This window comes from Oreochromis aureus, linkage group 15, assembly GCF_013358895.1.
Source record: "Oreochromis aureus strain Israel breed Guangdong linkage group 15, ZZ_aureus, whole genome shotgun sequence".
In the NCBI taxonomy this organism is placed as follows: Eukaryota; Metazoa; Chordata; class Actinopteri; order Cichliformes; family Cichlidae; genus Oreochromis; species Oreochromis aureus.
Window position 1 is genome coordinate 37,484,586 of NC_052956.1, and position 23,070 is coordinate 37,507,655.

Here is a 23,070-nt window from a genome sequence, read left to right on the forward strand (position 1 = left end):
TTGTGGACAGGACTTCACTGTATTCTTCATTATCAGTGTCAGGCAGTAACACATTATTTTATTAGTGTAATGAAATTACATTTTATAATGAGACTTATAAGGGTTTAAAATTGGACATTTAGTCACATGAACTAATTGCAAACTGCTGATCTGCCCATCACAGTATCTTGTTTTATGTTTTGTGTGTTAATTGCAAGATGTGTGCTACTTATTCACAAGGTGTTACCGCAGCCGCTCGCTCCTCATGTTTGATTAGGCGGATTTCACACTTGCTGATACAACATCCAAGGGATTTGATCTCCTCTTGAAGCCAACCAAAGATCTTTCACTCATTAGGTGAGTAATTGTGAGTAATTCCTAAAGAAAGAAAACTACTTTTGGCTGTTCCCTTATTCACAAGGGGTTGCCACAGCAGGTTGCTCTGCGTGTTTGATTTTGGGAGATTTTTTATGCTGGATGCCATTCCTGACACAACTCCAAAGGGATTTGTGTCTCCTGCTGGGACCAAACCAGAGATCTTTCAAAAGATCTTGTTAGGCGACCAATGTGAATGAGTAACTACAAAATTAATATATTTACCATTTTCAAGGAACTTGCCCAGTACCATCCTTTGTTGGTCAAGTTTACCTTATGATGCCTTTTCAGTCAAGCAGCTCTGACTGTCTGTACAAACAGCTATGCAGCTCAGGTTAAAACACACCAGAACAGCGTCTGTCACCTTCAGTAATGAGTAATTAAGTCTGCTGGGTAAAATTATAAATATTACCATCAAATAAGTTAGTGTGTGTGTTGCAGCCTGTCATTCTTTTCTGCTGGCATAAGAAAATAATGAAATCCCAAGGTTCCTATAGACCAGCGGTCCCCAACCCCCGGGTCATGGACCGGTACCAGTCCGTGAGTATTTGTTCACACATGCCCCCTCCTTTTCATTCATGCACTATAACTTGCATTTGTGGATGACACGATGACCTGTGTTCATACACAGTGATTTCTGGAGTGTTCCTGAACCCATGTAGTCATTTCCATGAAAGAATCATACCTGCTTTAATGCAGTGCTGCCAACTAACCTAATAACTTTTTTGTTTGTACAGAAATGGTTATAAAGGATGACTTTATAAGAAAATATTCCAACAGTCTGTTGAGTTAGTTCAAGAAACTGGACATTAAGTGAATCCACTGCACTGAAGATAAGTTCAGTTTCTATGACCTCAACATGATAGAGTCGTGAGTCACCTCAGACTATAAATCAGATTCTGCAGTTAAATACAAGATTAGAAGTCAGTGTGGACACGTCTCCCTGTGGAGAAGTAGGGCGACACAGAGACCTAATTTCAGCTAGACAGAGTCATATATTATATGGGTCAGCCTCCCAGCCAGTGTTCACAGTTTGTATCCTTCCAGAAGGCATTGTGATTCCATGTCTCGTGTATTAATGGCTGTAATATGTCTAGGTGTAGCTCTTGAGACAGCCAGTTGAAGTATCCCACTGTCTGCCCATTGTGAGATGCCATATTCCCTGTGGTTTGTGACGCACCTCTCCAATGAATCAATCCCGTTCCCACCCAATCATTCACATGAAACTCAACATAAATATCTGAGAAAGGTAAAGAAACTTTATTATTATCTAAATAAATGTTGCCAAAGTTTGCATGTCTGCCTTCACAAGCATATGAACTTGGTTTAATATGATGTTGGCCCAAAAGCTTCACCTCTTCTGGGAAGGCTTTCCACAAGGTTTAGGAGTGTTTATGAGAATTTATGACCATTCTTCAAACACTGGTTTACAACCTCCGCTCTAATTCATCCCAAAGGTGTCTGTCAGGTTGAGATCAGAACTCTGTGCAGGCCAGTCAAGTTCTTCTACACCAGACTTGCTCATCTATGTCTTTATGGACTTTGCTTTGTGCATTGGTGTGCAGTCATGTTGGAACAGGAAGAGGCCATCCCCAAACTGTTCCCACAAAGTTGGGAACATGAAATCGTCCAAAATGTCTTGGTATGCTGAAGCATTAAGAGTTCCTTTCACTGGAATTAAGGGGCTGAGCCCAGCACCTGAAACACAACTCCACACCATAATCCCCCCTTCACCAAACTTTACACTTGGCACAATCCACTTGATATCGTGTCACAGTACCACAATGGAATTCACTGAGCTCCCGAGAGCAACCCACTCTTTCACAAAAGATTGTAGAAGCAGTCTGCATGACTAGGTGCTTGATTTTATAGACCTGCGGCCTTGGAAGTGATTGGAACACCTGAATTCAGTTAATACCTTTGCCAATACAGTGTATATAAAAAGACACACACACATATGTGTGTGTGTGTTTGCTGTTCTCCTCAGTATTCAGTTCAGCAGTTACCTCAAAGAACTTTATTTTGTGAGTTAAAGAATGAACAACATCAGAGAGAAAACTGCATCAAACAGATAATCCCCTACAAGTGGCCCAATGGTGACAGCAGGAAGAAGGAACTCACTTTTAACAGGAACAGATCTCCAGCAGAAAGTCAGGCTGAATTAGTACAGCCTCTGAAACATACTCATAGTATAAAAATAGTGTCTTCTACCAGGTATTTCTGTACAAATAGAACCTGCCATTTAAAGATAATATTAAATTATTGTTAATACAATTGAATACAAAGTTTATTTCAAATTTCTGATTCTAATATTTCTAATTCTAATGAATGTCCTCAGCTAGTGAGATTCAGCCCCAAGATCAGTTCTAGTGGCACTATGTGGGGAAAGGAATCAATTAGAAATAAGTTAGAATAATTTCTATTGTGAGCGCCAGTAGATTTTGTGTGCTGCTGCTGCTCTGTGGATTTATCCAACTACATTCAACGTGATGTAAGCTAATGTTACACAAGCTATCGTGCACGTGAGAATTCAGTGAGTGAATCTAAGCAGCACCACAATCCAACCCAACCCGGATCATGAACAACACAGTCCCTCTGCACCAGTTAAAGTGCAAACCTGTAAACTTATAAAACCAGTGTGGCCTGCACTAAAACTACCTGGTATTTTCATGCAACCTTTGAATACCAGAAATGTAGTGTACTTGAAGTTGTTTTGCAGGATGTTTCACAATATAAAAAACCAGCAACACATCGTGTAGGCTTTGCATCCAGTATCTGTTTGATCTCAATGAGACTTTTCACCTGGGTAAATAAAGGATGATGAAAAAAAGAGGAAAAAATGAACAAGGGCATTACAGGAATGCTTAAAATTTCCAGTCTAACAAGTTTTGAAATAACTCCTTCTTCTCCTGTCTCACATCTTTCTCTGTCTCTGAGTGGCGTTATCTCCTTCTTTTCCCCCTGGGAAATCTATTCCATCAGTGCGTGTCACATAGAACAATAGCTCATCACCTTACTGCATAAAACTTTCTAAAACTGCACAGTTCAAACCTGTTGTTTGGCTAATCTAATCAGCCTCAGTCAACAGCGCTGACAGTCTGTGGCCCAATTTCAGGTCGTGCCATTTGCACTGATGTTTCATCGCTTGTGATTCATGGAATGATCCTCTGCTGTCATCATAATCTTCCCTCTTGTTTAGAAGTTACAGCTGTTGTGACACTGAGAGGCTGAAAACAGGGCAATCTCCAAAGGCCACAGATGGCGGTGGCGTGTGTGAGTGCATGTTAATTTGTGTACTGCTATGCATATGCAAAAACTTGGGTGCCAAGATCGGAGCATGATGAGAAATTGTAATGGACAGAGAGGGAAAGGAGGACAGGAAAGAAGAACCGAACATTTGCATACAGATCATTGTCCTTTATCACTATTGTTCTTGTCTGAAGCTTTAATCTGTTTCCTGATACTCCACCCATAATTTTTATTTTCCAGCTGGTGGTATTTGACTGTTGGTGTGTTTGTCAGCAAGATTATGGAACACCTACCTACCCTAAACTTTATAAAACATATCCAGACGAACACATTTAATGTTGGTGCTGATCTAGGTTACTTCTTTTAAAGCTGACAAATTAGGTCACTGGTATTAAAGCCTTTCAGGTTTAGTACAGTGTGAAATAGTAAGCCTGTGTTTGGTGACAAATTGGATAATGTGCAAATAGGATTCATGTGCACGTGACAGCTTTTTTATGAGAGAGCAGCTGCACTTAATGTTTTTCATTGATTATATTCACCTTGGGACTGACTATTGTTAGAAATTGTTGAATTGTTTTTCTCTGTCCTCTGAATGAAACACTTTAATGCATATTGACTGACTGTGTCAAGGTTAGACACGTGCTGTTGTGGGAACTCGTACACAGGACCAGTGCATCAAACTACTATTGAACCACACGTGAAATGAATTAGAACACAGCTATTCACCATAATTGTGCTTCGAATATGAAGCGATAGATAGATCTTGAAATTGCTATTAAAAAAAACATTTTTTTAACATCACTACATTGTCTTATAACCTGGATTTGTTGGCTTGCAGTGAATTTTAACTTGGTTTTTAGACATAGCAGAACATTTGACAGGTTAAGTGTTATAATTACATCTTTATTGTCATTTCACATGTACAGTGAAATCAGATGTAATCCTGTCAGTGCAAACGTCTGATTCATCCAACCCCATTGAAAGTAAATCTATTTTAAAAAGGCCATAAAAATATACATGTAAGTGTCACATCATATCACACATAAAAGACATTTCAGCTGAAACAATAAAATAATTCATTGTGTTAAAAAGTTCATTAACACAGCTCGAGCAGTGTTAATGAAGTTATTTCTTTTGGATAAAGTCTTTTTGTTAATCTCTTTGTCCTTGCCTGAGGGCAGCTGTTCAAACAGAAGGTGTCTGGTGTTGGATGCTCTGGGCTGTTTTGAGGCAGCGGGGACTGCAAAGTTCCTGCAGAGAGGGGAGAAGGCATCTGATGGTCTTCTGGGCAGTGGTGATGACTATCTGCAGCATTTTCCACTCTGCCACTGTGCAGCTGCTAAACCACACACTGTTTCCGTATGTCAATATGCTCTCTATGGTAGAAGGACACAGGCAGTTTTTGGGTGTGTTGGTTCTTCCTGGAGATCCTCAGGAAGTGAAGCCTCTGCTGTGCCTGCTTTACTGCTGCTTCTCTGTCTGTGCTCCAGGTCTGGTCCCCTTTGATGTGCACGTCCAAGATCCGGAAGGCTGACACCCTTTCCACACATTCCCCGCTGATGAAAATGGACCGAATGTCCTTTCTCCTGTTAATCATCAGCTCACTGATGTTGGGGGCGTTAAGGATCAAGTTGTTATCATCCACCCCAGAGCTAGGCCCCAATACGGTGGTGTCATCCACAAGTTTGATGCTGCTGCTACTGGAGTGGGCGAGTATGGAATGGGAAGTAGGGAGGGTGAAGAGTAGGGGATCATCACACAGCCCTGTGGGGAGTCAGAGCTGAGACTGAGGGCTGAGGAGATGTAGTGGCCGTCTCTCACCCTCTGGGAGTGATCAGACAGGAAGGTTTTTATCCAGAGACAGATGGAGTGAGGCAGTCCCAGGTCTGTCAGTTTGCTCACTGGTTTGGAAGCAAGGATGGTTTTAAATGTTGTGCTAAAATCCCCAATAATTAAATATTGCACAGATGCACAGCATGTACATAGTGCAACTTTGTATCTATTTCAATATAATGCTCTTCCAGGCTGGCTGCTGTGTGTTCCCTTCAGTCTCGGGTAAAAGAATAAAAACTAAAAATAAAAAATGTTATTGTGCATATTGAGTTCTAAAGACATGTATGGAGTGTGAGTGAGCGACAGTGAGTGCAGAACAAACTGTACAGATGGATGAAGGCCACTTATTCAGCTTTTTAGTGGGCAGCCTGCCCGGTCTATGGGTGGGAGAGATACTAGAGAGAAAATAGGTGAGGGAGAGAGAAGGTGGAGGAGCTCTCAGGAAGGTACTGGCCTACATTTTTTTTCCAATTGGAGTGTTGTGCTGTCTACACTCTCATACACACAAACAATCACACACAGGTTAAACACTCCACGTACACATATTTCCACAAGGGTTACGTGGAGCTTCTGTCAGCTGAATGTGTTTCAGAAGCAGCAAAGGCAATATATCTTTGATTCGATATGGTCTGAATGTTCAAATTGGACAGACTGTCAGCAAAGTCTGCTGAATTTCAATTACTTTTCTCTTTCTACCACAGCAGCTGTCACCATAAGCCAGCAGTTTAAGTGTTCAATTTTAATTACACACGGGCGTTTGCCTGAATTTTTAATTATGCCTATCAAGTGCTGGTGGAACATTGACTGAAGAAGAGGTGAAATGAGTGCTCAAGGGGGACGGCTGCTGCTCCCCATCTGACGAGAGGTGAGCGGCAGGCTTAGGGAAAAAAATCCAGCGCAGATAAAAACAACAGATAAGAAACGCTGAAGGTCCACAAATACCGCTTCCTTTTTTGTGCTCGAGCTGGATAGAGGTGTGAAGGAAAACTGGTCCTGTGGTTTTAATCAAAATTAGAAAATCTAGCTTGTTACCAGCCCAGAAAAGGTAAAACAGAGGTGTATTAGTGCATGTAGCACGGGCAGCTACAACTGAAAACATCTGGCTGCTCGAAAAGCAAAAAACAAAAATGGAGTACCTGAACCTGTTGCCTACAGCAAACTGAAAGAGAGCAGATATTGTTTCAAAAACAAGTTTCAGTGTAAGCTATGCTGATTTTTTCTACTTTTTTCAATTAAATGTAGGTTTTAAAGTTGCCCGTCAGTGTGTTTTTGTTTATTGCTGCGATCTCTGCTGTCATGATTAAACTCTATGAAAAGCAGAAAAGAAACGAGCCTGTCATCTCCTCGCTGATTAACACAACAGGAACAGACCACAATACGCTGCACCCTGCTGTACAAGAAAACACCATTCAAACGATTGCAGATGTTTACAAGGACAAGTGAATGAAGGCTGTCACTGATGACAAAGATAACATCATTACATTCTTGCAAATATTCTGCCTATGGAGCTTTAACTGGGTGCAATGGCAAATTTGAGTGAAAGAAATGGGTCACGCCTGGCTTGCAGTAGAGAAACGAGCACAGACATGGACTGGTGTTATAACATAAGCGAGGTTGATCTGTTCACATATGCGTTTTTATACTTTACGTAAGTAAACGCATCCTTTTCTTGAAGTGTTGGCTGCTTTACCTCCCACACACACACAAACAATAAGGACAAAGAATGGTATTAACAGCAAGACATTTTATTTAGGAAAGAGAAACACACACAATGTAATAACATTTTAAAGATTTGATAACTCTGCTGCTGTCACGGGAAGACTTTAAATGAAAAGGGCATGTAAAGCTTTCTCATTTGGTTCCGTCAAGACAAATTTGATCTTTAGACATTAGCATCATCTGCTGAGGGGTTATTAAAGTGAAACATACAGACAGCTGTTGCTTTGGTAAGTACAGTGTTAGTACATCAATGCCATACACACCAGATTATTCACACTCTCCAAGATCTCAGTCAGATTATCAAGGGTGTAGTTGCTTGTCTGTCTAAGTTTTGTTGTCACTGCTTGACTGCATCTGCACAAACTAATGACAAATTAAAAGCCAATGAGAGCTCAAGGAGGCTCACAAACAGGGACAGACAGATGACGGATGCCTCACCATTGCATAAGTGCATTGGTCATTTAGCCAAATGAGCTAAAAACCCTTTATACAAAGTCTGAGTGTTTGAAGGACACAACAGAAACAACTGACATGGCAATGGATGCATGTAACACAGGAATAAGCACTCCACAATACTGATCGACTGACCAGTGACCCCGTCTGTTTCATGCATATTAGGCACATGGACAGCAGTGCAGACAAACAGTCGCATGCACACTCGCAGACACACGTTAATATGTTGTTACTGTGGAGGCTCTCCACTGTGAGTAAAGACACTAAAGCAAACAGGTAGGGGGAGAACCATGAAAGCGTTCACATCACCATTTAAAGGGAACGTGGCTAAAGCTAAAGCTATCCAGAGCTCAGAGCTAGCCACAAGCTTGGTGTGAGCCTCGGTATGAGCAAAGGACCAAAGCAGTTACAGGAAAGTTGTGGAGTTGAGTGAAAAATAAAAAAGGATCACTGTTCTGTTATTTGGTAAATTTATATGCAAAATAATCTAAGAAACTGACATTAGTTCTGTTTATATAAATAAAGCATTTTATTTTCAATTGTTTCAGTAACAGAAGGTCGTGTAACTCCAAACTGTAATCGTTGCATTAAAGAAAACTTAATTTTTGTATAAACTTTTAGGTGTAGTTCTTAGAAAGAAAATCAGAATTGGCAACAAACAAACAAAAACAACCTGGAATCAAAAATTGCAGTGAGTGAATCTCTAGACGACACACATATAACATTTTTTAGATGATGACACAAATAGGTTTGGATGTGTTAGCAGAGTACCAACAAGAAACTGATACACAAGTTTCTAGATCACACACAAACCATCACATGGATATATTGTATGACACTTACAGTACAGCTGTTGGCAGGGGTGCATAAGACCGAGCTCTTCCACTGATTCTTCTCTGGAACGTTTCATCCTTCCCTTTAATAATCTATCCTTTCTGGTACATGACTGTACTTTAAAAAAAATTGTACATGCTTTCTGATAGATTATCAACATCAAGCATTTTATGTCATTTTAAACACTAATGCACTGAAACTGATAGTGATGTACACTGATAACAGCAATCCCAGTAAAACTAATGTAATCAGCATGTAACCAGTAAAGCCACTGACTCTGTTAGTAGTAAAACAGAAAAAGCTATAAGGTGTTGAGAACTGAAGACATTCTTTTTAGTCTTATTCCACTGTTCTTTTTCTCCTCAGCAGCGTGCTTCAGTGCTACATAAAGCGATTAAGTTTCTGATTAATATTGAGTGTTGACATTTCTTTGAATCTGAGCATGACTTCATTGAGCACAGCAAGAAAACTGAAAAGTAGGTCAGCGTCTGCAGTCACGCTTTTGGCCGCAACGCTCCTTCAGAAACGTGTGTCTGAATGAAGTGGGTCTGTTTGGCCTCGGCTACACTGCAAAGATGGGGCACAAACAACAGCCTTCAGTGCCGTCATTGTTAATCGTTATCTGTCCAATCCCTGTGGCCAGCTTTCTGCTGTCTCTCCCCACCCACTCACTTCTGCTTTTCTACCTGTAAAGACGTGTTTGAAAAGAGCTGTGGCTGACCCACAAAGTCCACGAAGAGCGATCCCTCTGGTTGCAAGAAAGAAAAAATACAAGTAATTGACAGAGATTAGCCCTCACCTGGTACGGTGTGATGTAGGCTGAACTTGGGACACTGAAATCTCGACGTGTTGGAGAAAGCGAGCCGAGGTCGGTCTACGCATTTGCTTTACTGCATTAATATTTCAACATCAGTTAGTTACTGCGTTAAATACTGTACACTACTTGGTGTACTTGATGCTCTTGTTTTTAATTTTGTTAAAAACACAAACTGAAACTGTATATATAAAAAATAAACTTCAATTCAAACTTTAACACTGCAATTTTTTCTCTCCACAGAAATAAAAGATGCTTCTCATGTGACATCATTATTGCACTGCTCAAGAGCTGTCTGCCATATTGGATGCAGTTGCTAGGGAAACATATATTCCCCAACGAGTTGGCAGCTGATTCCTGGAAGTTGCTGGCTTTTGCTGGGTGAACTCTGTTTCATAGAAGGAAATACACCAAAAACCTCAGAGTGATTGCTTTGGTTGCTTGCAGATTTCCACAGTTGCTCGTACTTACATTATGCCCGTCTGCAAACACTCGCTAACTACTAGCAGAGCTGCAGTAAAATCTGGAAGTGTGGCGCACCTTTCATGTTGTCACTGCAGCTCGGAGAGTAGCTAGCTGCTGTTTGTAGACAAATCCATCAGTTCCACACAAACTACAGGCGGCCAATATGCTAGCAGCCAAAGCAGTTACAAGGTTTTTGCCAACCAGGAGAGGAATACAGTTTTCCCAAAGGTTCCCAGTCTGTGTGACTCGTGCTTTCGCAATTATTTTTCAAGCAACCACTCACAACTCCTTCACAGCTCCCTCACGACCGCTGGTTGCCACATGGTCACACACCAGTCTCTACGCCTGTGTGGCTGGGGCCTAAGTCATATCCAAACTAGCCAACAAATTTATGTGTCTGCGGAACATGAAAGAGCGGTAAAATCCTTCTGAAGTGACGGGCTAAAGTCCCACATGGACCTGTATACATTACATCATAATCTCATGTGTGTAGTACCTGAAAAAACAACCTCCGGTTAATACACCACTCTGTACGACTGTAATGCAGAGCTGTTTTCAACCATAATGACCACCTATGCTAAAACGACTTCCACAAACACCACATACTGTTTTTGTTTTTTTTTTTTGGGGGGGGTCCCCTTGGCCAGCAGGGGGCAGGGTCTCTGACTGCGGTCACAAAAGGGAACTGCCATAAAATGAAAACTCTTTCAGTTGTAGTATCAAGCCAGTGTAAATCTCAGTCGTCTGGTATAGGCGTATTACAGTTCCCATGATAGATATAGACCGGGCCATCGCAGCGATAATACAACTGAAATATGTCTCCGTATCCGTGATCCCTCCACCAGGTGCACAGCTGCCGGTTCCAGCCACACGCCAAGGAGTAAAACAGTTCAGGATGCTCCATGCCGATCATGGTAAAAAAGTCTTGATCCCCCAGGTGGCCTCTAAAGCGATACTGGTCTGCTAGTTTGGCAACATTGCTGGGCTCCAACAACTTATTGTACAGAGCCGAGGACCTCATAGCACCTAGGTCCAACAACATCACACCGCTGTTGAAGCCCGGGAGGCCATCAGGAGGAGGTTCCCCGACTCGGGTTCGAGGCTTCTCCTTCCGGTACTGCCAGAAAGTGTGCCTGAGGAAAAAAGAAGAGGCGCCAGAATAAGAATCGGTCTGCATGTCGAAGTGCATTTGGGCAAAATGTGGGTAATAGTCAAAACACTTAAAAATATACAGAATAGGTTGAATATGAATGTAGCATCCTCTGTATACCAGCTGAAGGGTTGGAGGTAGGGGAAAGTTGCCTTTTTTCAGACTGATGAATAAACCGATGACTTCATTTGAAGAAGAAACACAAGTAGTCATGACCTTTTGTTTCTTTCCTTCATGCATTTGTCAGGAAAACTATTGCTGTGGTTTAGGCGTCCCTATCAAATTTAGGGAGATCAGGATTTTTATGTGCTGCTTGTACCATTTTTATTTTTAGGGAGTGGGGGTGGGGATGAAGTGTTCGCTTCAAGAAAGTACAAAATGCTCCTTCTGTGTACTGACAGCTGGTGCAAAGATGTTTCGTGCCAACTGAAGACGAGGATGAATGGAAATGTGCTCTTACTTGCTTGCTTGTGCACACGTACACACAGATACAGCTTATTCTTAGTTTGGGCCACAGAGGAGGAAAGCTACAGTAGATGAAATAGTAACGCAGAAACAGAAAACAAAATTAACCACTCATTTAATCTCTGCTCTGCTGACTTTTTGGATAAATAAATGCATGTGGGCGGCAAAAAATGAAAAAGAATAAATAAAAATCACACACAGTATACATTCGTCTTTCTCTGTGTGTGTGTGCAGTTTGATCAAATCTTGTGGGAGCAGGAGATTCTGAGTCACACTTTCGTATTATTACTGACCTATATTCAGCAGCTGTAGCTTATCCTCACAGTTTTATAGAGTGTGGTGGTTAGTGACTGGGGACTTGGGGCCCCTGTGGAGTATTTATCATTTTAAAGACATTCACTGGGTCTACGTGCACTGAGATGCATCCAGGGTGAACATGGTCAAGTCAGGGAACATTTACTTTTCTGTTCTGCTGCTTTGACAGAAGTATGCACTGAGTAAAATACATTAAGTACAATAAATGGCATTTTCTTCAGCATCATGATGGATGGTAATGTATGACTTCTGTCATACTAGTTATAGACATAACAAATAAGGCAACAGGACACCGTCCTTTTTTTGGACAAAAATGCATTCCAGAGTTTATGTGAACCTAATATTAGTCAAAATGTTCCTGTTCTTAGCTGTCAGCAAAGAACATGACACTGAGGGTAGACAGCAGGGTCAGAAACACCATGAAAGCATAGATCCATTCTGCGTTGTGTTAACGATTCAGAGTGGTGGTGGCGGCGTACGCATCTTTTGATAGCTGCTTCCAGCAGAATAACGTGCCACAAGTCACAAAACATCTCAAACTGGTTTCTTGAACGTGACAGTGAGTTCACTGCACTCAAATGACCTCCACAGTCACCAGATCTCAGTCCAGCAGGGTACCTTTGGGATGTGGTGGAACAGGAAATTCGCATCATGGATGTGTAGCCAACCAATCTGCAGGAACTGTGCGATACAATCATGTTAACGTGGGAGAAAAAAAAATCTCTGAGGAATGTTTTTAAGCACCTTGTAAAATCTATGCCACGCAATGTTAATGGAGTCTAACCGGGCACTGGAGAGGTATAGTCCCAAGTTTAAAGAAAAGCCCTTTAAACTTTAATGAAACGGTTCACTCTAGGTTTGGAGAAGGTTAGAAAACTGAGCAAATAATAGAGAATGGCTCTCCATGCTGTGACACAAAGACTTTCTCTGGCTTTGTACCAGCTCACTCGCACCACATTCACTCAAAGTGAGCAAATAAGCTCACTAGCTCAGATTAGGGCTCATACTCTGTCAGTTCACACCTCCGTCCTCTCCTGCCTTGAATTTTCACTGCCAACCTTTCAAATCAAGTGTCTCTCTCACTTGTGAAAGAATGAAACGCAGTAGCTGGTGACAAGGGCAGTCTGTGCTGCCATCCTTTCCAAATGCATGCTTCAGTTTCTTCAGAATATGAAACAGCCTGGTTTCTGATAACTGCAAAAAATGTGCTCACCGACAGAAGGGAGTCTGGGGTGCGCAAATGGAAAGTCCGGCCCTTTTCGTCTGTAGTTCGGATGCACAAAAACACATTAAAATTCTAGGATGGATGCAAAAGAGACGCTTTAATAGAAGAGACGATAAAGAGCTTAAATTTAGAATAGAGTCATTAAAAAGCATGATTAAAGTCATTTAACACCGTCATGTTAAACAAGGTTTGGTGATTCTGTTGACTGAATGAAGGCATTATGGTAGACACGCTGTTCTTAACGATGATGCTGACCGCCAGATGCAAAATCTAATTTTATTAAGATCAATGACAAAGTGTCTCAGTGTCCGTGCTACCTTAGTCATCATTTCATATTAAGCATTCAGTATCATCTTACAGCAAAAAGGGGAAACATGTGGGATGCATCACACAATGGAGCCTCAAAACACAAAGCTTAAAGAGAGCAATTTCCTCGCTGCTCATTGTGTGCACCCGTGGCTGTGACACTTATGTAAGTATGTCTCCGGGGTTTTCAAACATTACAAAGACAGCTGCAAGGGAAGAGACATGGGGCATTTCTACCAATAATGAACTTTTCAGGGGCAGGATGTGCTCTCAGTGTGGCTGGTGGGAGGATGCATTCTCCTGCATAATGCTCGGTCCATTAGCACTCAAAACGCAGTGTGAGCTGAGAGCCCTCTCTCTGCTCGGCACAGGAAAACACTCGAGTGGAGAGGACATGCAGTCTGCCTCGCTAATAGCAAGTCTCAAAAATTTAAATATTATCAAGTCCATTAGCTAGAGGCCAATTAACAGGGCAGCATGCAGGGATAACAAACCGATAACGGATAGGCTTCTCCAATGTTCACTCAGTCTGGGTTAAATTTAATTAAATAAAAGGCTTCTTTCTTTTGGGGTGCAGAGTCAGTGCTACTTATTTAATTTGGATCATGCATCCTGACATTACACTGGTCATGACCTGTCGCTGCAATTGGAACAAAAAATCCTCAAAACAAAAAAAGAGAAAGAAAAACAATAAAAACATTCAATTTCAATTCAATTCAATTTTATTTATATAGCGCCAAATCACAACAAAAGTCGCCTCAAGGCGCTTTATATTGTACAGTAGATAGCACAATAATAAATACAGAGAAAAACCCAACAATCATATGACCCCCTATGAGCAACATGATTCTCTGTATTTTCTATTGATCTCAGCCAGTGGCTACAGCAATATCCTCCAGAATTTCAGTGACGCAAAAGCTAACCGCTGTCAACACTTTTAAATTTCCTTTAAAAAGGAAAGAGGAGAAAAATCAATTGCAGCTCGGGGAACGTGCTTTTAACCCCTACAAACTGGAAGACCAAATATGCCAGTACAGTGAGTGAGTCACATGTCAGTGCAGAGACAGACACTGAGCTTAATGTGGAAAAACTTAAGTTGATATATGATTTCTTGGTATTCTGCTGCCAAATAAGCCTGTCCAGGCCCACAGGAGGACATCAGCGGGGATTCCCAGTGTTGGTAAACCACTGGGAAGAACAGAGATACCAGATTTACTGATTAGCATGCACACACACACACTGCTTTTACAGTGATGGCACTTCTCCACCACACATGACAAGCAAGCATCAATCACATCCTGAGAGCAAACAAAGCATTACAAATAGCGTATAGGTTAGGAGCAAAAAATGTGGATGTAGGAACGCTGCGCTAGAGGAATTCCACTTTGGTTGGCGTGAAATATTAGGGGTTAGTCATAAGATTAATGCACATGCAGAGAAGACGATATTAATATCACACTTGTCACATTCAATATCACATGCACTTGAAATCTTAATCTACAACTTCACGTTGACAAGATTTCCTGTACTTTATCATACACAAGCACTCTGTGTACGATGTGTAAGCTACGTCTAAAGAAAAGCCTGAGAAATATCTGGTAAAAACTCAATGAAGAAAAGGGTTTAAAAATAGGGCAAAGAAAGCAAACTTGTGACTTGTTATCCTTATTTGGCTTCTTTCTAAAATTAAACACTTTCCGATTAATTGTTTTATTAGCACACAGTCTTCAAGAGCCCACAGGAAACCACCTGCCCGTGTTTGTACCAGTATAGCAGCTGCTCCTGCATGAAACTTCCCACCTGGCCTTGGCTCATTGAGTCTCACTATCTCACACACACAGACATCGACACACAAACACACACAGTGACGTCCTGTTTTGATGCTGCGCCGGGGTGGAAAACAGTGAAGTAGTCTAAACGGACCTGGTGTGTTTGTTTTATTATCTTGGAGAAAACTGGAAAAAAATCAGCTGAGGAACAAAGAGCCTGAAAATCAGGGCCCTTGTTTACATGTGTATTCACTCAGACACACACACACACACACACACACACACACACACACACACACACACACACACACACACACACACACACACACAAAGCACTGAGTTAAATCAATGACTAAATGACTAAATCAGTGTACAAAGCTTGATGTGAGCCTTCACAGAAATATAATTACCCTTTGCAGAAACACAGACCTCAACAACTGTGATTGGTCAGTTTGATAGTAATATGCAGTCGTGCAGCAGCAGTAGTGATTAGCACAAGGCTTGTACCTCTGTGAAACAAAGTAATTATAGGCTTGCTTGCTCATTATGCTATGCAACAGCTAGTATTTAGCCAATGTATCCATGCATTTGTCAAGTTTTCCTATCCCTGACAATCTGTGTATACACTGAAGTCTTCTCTCCTTCATATGTTCCACTAAAAGTAACCATTTTTTAAGATTTATTAGCGTGAAGTTCAGTTTTACTTCTGAGGGTGCAGACAGCAGTGCGTACGTTAAATACTGGCAACCCCTCATAAGTATGGCAATGCAGCTACCCATCACCCTCCTAGCAGACACACTTACTGTATCCTATGTTGGTTTGTTCTCAAGTTATCGCATTCACAACAGTTTCAGAAAACTTACTCTGACCTTGAGGTCGAGGTTACTGAGATTCAAACTCATCCAAGGTTTTGAATAGATGCACCTATGAACCTTCCATTCATAAAGTTCAGAAATGCAACGATAAGAAAGCCAATAAAAGAATGCTGAAAAGACTGACCAGACATCTGTTACCACATTCCACTGCTTGTTTTAACGCCTTTGTATGTTAATAAAATATAATGAGCATTTAAGGCAGTTTTTTTAAAACATGTTTGCAGAACCGAGGATGATGGGAGGAAAGAGATTCAATGTAGAGTGCCACATCGGAGCGCTGGATCCTCATGTCCATAATAATACATTTCCACTGCCTAACGAGGGCACTCAGAGTTTTGTACTGTATGAATCAAACTGGCGTGTTGCTGGATTCTGAGACTGAGTGATGAACAGTTTGTTTACTCCTGGCAGTTCTGACAGAGAGACAAGAGATAAATATGAATTGTAGGACGAGAGCACTTCTTAACAGGTGACTCATCGTGGTTCCTGCCAAATCCTCAATTATTATTCTGGCATGAGAGACTCAAAATAACATTTTCACCACAGTTGTCATAACTTGGCCTTCTAAATCTGACCTCATAGTTATGCCACTTGCAGAATCTCATTTTAAGCCAGTTATAAATCTAACTTATAAATCAGAGCAAGTGTAAAGCCACAATCTAGGACGTCTTGATGCATTCTCAATCATCCAGGAAAGTAAATCTCCAAAAGTTGAATCTGTTCATCTGGACGTAGCGTTTTGTGGGAGAAACGTTTCGTCACTCATCCAAGTGACTTCTTCAGTCTCAGCTGACTGCAGGTTTCCCCAAACCTTATAAACAGTATATTTGCATAATGACTGAAACCAGCCCACTGAAGGAACAATGGGCTGTGAGGTCAGTTCCTTAATCATAATTATGCAAATTCCCATGACCATTGATCAACAATCACTGACCAAAACCCACTGATCAAAGAACACTGATCAATGGCCATGAAGGCCCTGAGTAAATGTGGTTATCCCAGCTGGACTTTTGTCAAAGCTGGGAAGGCACCTAAAGAAAGCTCCAGCCGATCCAGGAGAGAAGGACAACCGCTGCCCAGGCGAAAACCTGTAGTGATCCCATATGTGTCAGGAGTATCGGAGCAGCTGAGATGCATTTTTTCTCTGTGGCTTTTAAACCCCAAAACACGCTGCGCCAAAAACTGGTCCACCCCAAGGATCGGGTCCCCCGACACAAACAGAGTAACATAGTGTACGCTGTTAAGTGCCAGGAGGATTGCCAGGATTTATACATCGGGGAAACCAAACAACCTCTAGCGAAGCGGATGGCACAACACAGAAGAGCTACCTCATCAGGCCAGGACTCTGCAGTCTATTTACACCTACAGGCCAGTGGACACTCTTTCAATGATGAGGATGTACACATCCTGGACAGGGAAGAACGCTGGTTTGAGCGCGGAGTCAAGGAGGCCATTTACGTGAAAAGGGAAAGACCATCTCTGAATCGAGGAGGGGGCCTAAGGGTACATCTTTCGCCATCTTACAATGCTGTGATTGCAGCCATTCCCCAACTCTCTGTGAATGGGACTCATGGCCATTGATCAGTGTTCTTTGATCAGTGGGTTTTGGTCAGTGATTGTTGATCAATGGTCATGGGAATTTGCATAATTATGATTAAGGAACTGACCTCACAGCCCATTGTTCCTTCAGTGGGCTGGTTTCAGTCATTATGCAAATGTACTGTTTATAAGGTTTGGGGAAACCTGCAGTCAGCTGAGACTGAAGAAGTCACTTGGATGAGTGACGAAACGTTTCTCCCACAAAACGCTACGTCCAGATGAACAGATTCAACTTTTGGAGACACAATCTAGGACATTTCTCTATCAGCAAGCTTGACAACACACCCTGTAACAGTGACATCATCACATATACTTTACAACAAACCAGATTTTAGATCGGACAGAGTATTTAGGGACAGTCTGCCAGACTTTGACTAACTTAGTAAAGGCCTGTTACCACATGTGGAGCCCTTTCCACTTTAAAAACTCTCCAAAAATTTCCATTTGCATTTCTATATACTGGTTCTTTCAAAAGGACCCCTGCTGGTTTGACTGATTTTTTATTCCCAGTGAAAATCGCTTCTTTCCCCTTCTCCAAAGGTTTTTTTTTTCTTGTATTTGTTTTTAAAATCGTTTTCTGAATCTTAGCTGTGAAATGACAACAATTATTTATGAACTATGTTATTTATTTTCAGTTCAGCTGCTGTTTCTTGTGTATCTCATTGGACTGTCAATCAGTGTGTTTAATTTTCAGATTTCAGTGTTGGTGAATTTTCTCCATAGTTGGAGAAAAGACAAATGACAGATTAGTACCAACCCTTGCTGAATGGCAAAACATGCTTCTAGAACCAAATCTGTTAACATGAACCTTTAAATCGAGGTATAGTTAAGACCTGGGTAGCCGGTCTGATTGGTTCAGCTGAGGTAAAGTCCAATACACTCTTAATAAATACCAGTTATGCAACGAGTGCTCGAGGTTCAACTTTCATTTCCATGTCCAGATGACAATATGAAAATAATAAACTAGCAACACTACTTGGAAACGATGTAAATAAGTTAAGCGCACTAGGATGATGCTGGCACGGCAGAGGTGAAATATGAGTCTCTGCAGATATGAGAGTCTCGTTTTACTACATAAACAAAGCATTTCCTCTTAAACCGTGTTTGTCTCCAGTAAATCAAGTTTTTCCATATCTGCCAAACACATAACAGACATGACTTTTTTCCAAAACCCTGAAAAGGATGCAGTTTCATAAATCAAATTCACCTGGTAAATTAATTTCAGATTCTGCAGGAATTTCGCCTTGTGTCAATATTTCACAATCCCAGCGTTTCATTTCACATGAAAATCCTGAAACTGCAATCAGAAAGGCTGCTTAATTTCCTGTTAAAGGCTGCATTGCAACTTTTTCATTTCTGCTTGTATCTGAGAAAGACAGACAGCGTTTAGGTTCCTGTGAATCAGTCTGGACACCAGACTTCTGATGTTCCTTCTCACTTAGCAACTGTGAGAGACGCCAACTGTGAGTATGCATGTGAGGCACAAAAAGGCTGAAATCCATCTGGGGTCAAGAAGAGCGACTGAGATTTGTACAGCGTTTTAACCTGTTATTAATATTTCATTAAAAATGTGGTATGTACACTCACACCACTGTCAAACATGCATGTATGCATGACCCAGATCAATTAAAGGGTTGCTTGTCACCTTCAGGGACTTTATACTTCATTTGACAGAAGAATTACCAGATGAAGATGAACTTCCTGCTTCCTCTTCTCTCTCTGCTTTCTATTTCTCTCCCTTTCCCTTACTTTTTGTCAGGCCAGTGGATTAAATCATGTTAATGTCACACTATCGGTCGAAAGGGGTACTGGTGACCAAAACACATATGAAACAGACATTGATATGTATCCATGTGTGTCCACATCTCCTCAGATCTGACATGATCTGCCCACATTCAGGTCCAGTCCGAAAAGGCTAAGCAGCGCCTGTACCACCTCCGACAACTGAGGAAGTTCGTGGTCTCGCCAGTGATCCTCAGGACTTTCTATGCAGGCACTGTGGAGAGCATCCTCACACAGAACATCTCATCCTGGTTTGGGAACAGCTGTGTTAAGGATCAAAAAGCTCTTCAGAGAGTGATCCGTACGGCAGAACGCTGCTGCAGGACTGCTCTCCCCTCCCTTCAGGACATCTACACCAGGAGATGCTGGATAGAGCAGCTCAGATGTTGAAGGACCCGTCCCATCCCGGCAACAATCTGTTCCAACTTCTCCAATCAGGCAGAAGGCTCCGCACCATCCAGGCAAGAACAGAGAGACTCAAGAGGAGCTTCTATCCCTGAGCCACCTGGGTCCTAAACCAGAACATGCACCCCCCACCTCACAGCATCCATAAGTGACTGAGACGGGACTTACTCCTAACAAATCCCAGCCTGACTCTTCTAGACACTTTAACACCCACTTGCACAATGTACATTTTCAGATTTTCAGTTTAAATTTTCCAGATTGTCTATTTTATTTAATTCATTTAATGTACATAATTCACTTACTTGCTGCATATAATGTCCCCCTGTATATATTCATTAAATGTATGTAATGTTCTCTCCCTTTTTGCATAGTCGAGGAGCGTGTCAGGACACATTTCACTGCATGTTGTACTCGTATAACTATGCATGTGAGAAATAAAGACTCTTGAATCTTGAATTTGAGTTAAGTAGTGAAGCCTTAGTCACTCACAATAGCACTTGGCATGTGCGGTCACCACTGCTGATGAACAGTCATGATTTTTCATGACTATGGCATCAATTTTTAAAATCCCATGTTGCCTCATTCTCAAATGATCACTTTCATAAGATTTATGACTTATCTAACAAAAAAGCTAAAATGCAGAAGCTAATTATTCACTAGCTTGTAGAACTATGATCAGCAGCAAAAACTGGAAGCAGTTGCTTTCTGTATGACTTTATCAGTGTCTCACATTGTTATAGAAGAGTTTTGGTCCACTCCTCTTGATGGTGCCATTTCAGTTCATTGAGGTTTACCTGCATTCGTTTATGCACTGCTCTCTTTTGGTCCCAACACAGTATTTCAGCCGGGTTCAACTTAACATGAAATAAATAAATAATAGAATAATAAAATAGTTTGGACAACATTCCAATGCATCCCTGGGTTTTTGTCACAGCCGTGCGGCCCGGTTTGTGGCAAGTGGGGGCCCGCCCGGGATTTGAACCCGGGACCTCTCGCAGTCTCATCTATCCAAACGACATTATTCCAGATGTCTTGTGGTTTATTTAGATGCAGCTTTGCAAACCTAAGCCCTGCTGCCGTGTTGTTTTTAAAAAGAAGAAGTTTTCTTTTTGCAACCCATCCAAACAAGCCACACTTTTTTTTAAAAATTCGATTTGTACTGTCATGAACATAAAGCATCATCTAACATGCTGAATGAGGCCTGTAGAGTTTGCAGTTTCATGAGCATTGCGTGGTCTCACCTCGGGGTGAATTTACTGGCACGTCCACTCCTGGGAAGGAGTGTTAAATGCTTTGCACTTGTGAATAGTCATTCTCACTGTAGCATAATGGATGAATTGTTTGGAAATGGCCTTATGACCCTTCCCAGATTGATGAGCAGCAACAATTGCTTCTCTAACATCACTGCTGACGTCTTTCCTCACTGGCACTGTGTTAAAGACACACCTGAACGCTCCAGACCAGAAAACTGGCAAAACTTCTCAATTAATCAAGTGCACTTAGCTGTTTATTACCTTCTTGTATGCTCTTTGTTAAATACATAATGACACAATATAGTATATGCTGTGTGCCACTGTAAATCTGAGCTTGTAGTTATCACATTTTTAGACCTGCTAGGAACAGATGAATTTCTTTATTACATCCAGACATATAAAACCTTTGAATTGAAACAGGGTGAAATTTCATTTTGTCAGACTGACACCTGAATTTTACTTTGGCACAATTTAAAAACAAAGTGAGGATGCTTTCTCGCCAAAAGTCAAAGCCCAGCAGTCGAGTCTTTCCTATGACAGATGGCAGCCTTTGATCTAGCCTGAGCCCGAAATTATACTGACGTATTGAGCGAACACTTGAAAGCAAGAGCGCCGAAGTAAAAAGCAGAGTCTCACTTTTATTCATGTGTATGTCAAGATGCAGTAGACTGGTGTCAGTCTGAAGCTTCCAACGACTGGCAGGTTCAGGTGTAGGTCTGTACTGCTTACCTGTATACTGGCTGCATCTCTCTGGTGATCCCTATAACTGCTCCTGGAGGAAACCGGTGAAACTCTTGAAAAAGGTCCCTGATGTTGGTCCTGTACTTCAGGTCCAAGTCAAGCTGCACTATGCGCGTCAGACCTGAAATGGAAGCACAGAGGACAAATGCTGATACTAAGTTTAACAGATAATGGAAATAAATTGCCTATTTTAAAAATGATCCCAAGAAAATGTACTTCTGAGTAAAATCTCACTGAAGGATCCATTTCCGTGACCACTAGAACATCATTCAGCTTGGATAACAAGATTTAGTGAGAGAACTGGCCCTTCCAGGAATACCGAGTTAGAGGAAATAGGAGCAGACACTGACAGAGGTTTTGCTCCGAGGTGGCTCGTTTGGCCTCTCTCTGTGCAATGTTAGCACTGACCTAGAAGTAAGAAACACGCACGAGAAGAAAATGTGGAGAGGAATATGACGAAATGTGAACACAGTGGCATAGTATGCAGAGTAAATGCTTAACACTGCACCTTGTGGTCTGGGAAAGAACCTGTAACAACAGTAACCAGGATATTCAAGCCCTCATCAGTTCATTGTTTCAGCTTCCTATATTATTCTGGTTGGCATAGCGATGAAAGGATGGGAAATGCTCAGGAATGAGGCACTGTGGTCACAACATTATTATGAACTGATGAAAACTTAGACTTGTGTCAACTTCGGATGTAAAGTCACCTACAGGCTGTCGAGTTAACAACATCTAAAGCCGATGGACTGAAAAGATGTGCCGACTTTCTGAGATCCAGGACACTTCAGAACATACTTTTTCTCCTGTTTTTAAATGTCTGGTGATTGCTCCTCAGTCCTACTAATGCGGTCGTACAGTGAAAGACAGTGACCTTTATTATTTAATGTTGCCTAAGTCATTAGAAAAACTCAGCTAGGTCACACATAAACATATTTCAGTGCTTCTGTCTGTTAAAACAAGTGACGTGAAAAGACGACAGCTCAGCAGTGCGGCAGCAACCTGTTTTCTGTGCTCTCCAAACAAGGAAACTGCACATCACAATGGCCGAATGTGCTGTGGCAACACAGAGGGGCTAGGAAGCGTAATCTCTGCGTGGTCAGCGCTGTTTGTTTGTACTAACATGGCTTAACGAGCGGGAATGTAACAGGAAGAGAGCCTTCAGTTCTTACAACATTGCAATGTGGTGGGTTTGATGTTGGACCAATAACTCAACACCAAGTCCTCTGAAGGTGAAAGTGCAGCTGCATGTTTACAAATCAACATTTATTTATTTTTACATTTTTGAGTAATGATAACACAAAGAACCCTGTTGTAGCTCCTACATTGCTATACGACTTTATATTAATATCTTATATTATTATCTTTAATTATTTATAATTATGCTTTCATCCTGCTTTTAATTAAGCAAACTATGTTCTTGTGCTGATTTGTAATTTCTTGTTTTTCCTCCGTGATTGTTGT

General features: G+C 41.4%; 1 protein-coding gene across 1 annotated transcript in view; it reads right to left on the minus strand.

The window, feature by feature from the left end:
- Positions 1-7,165: 7,165 nt before the first annotated feature.
- Positions 7,166-23,070, minus strand: part of xxylt1 (xyloside xylosyltransferase 1) — a 28,843-nt gene continuing 12,938 nt past the window's right edge. Inside the window, exons 4-5 of the mRNA XM_031758157.2 lie at positions 21,595-21,727; positions 7,166-10,854 (exon numbers count right to left, since the gene is read on the minus strand). Of these exons, the coding sequence (XP_031614017.1) occupies positions 10,458-10,854; positions 21,595-21,727 (530 nt within the window). The 3' untranslated portion in view covers positions 7,166-10,457. The remainder of the gene's footprint in view (positions 10,855-21,594; positions 21,728-23,070) is intronic.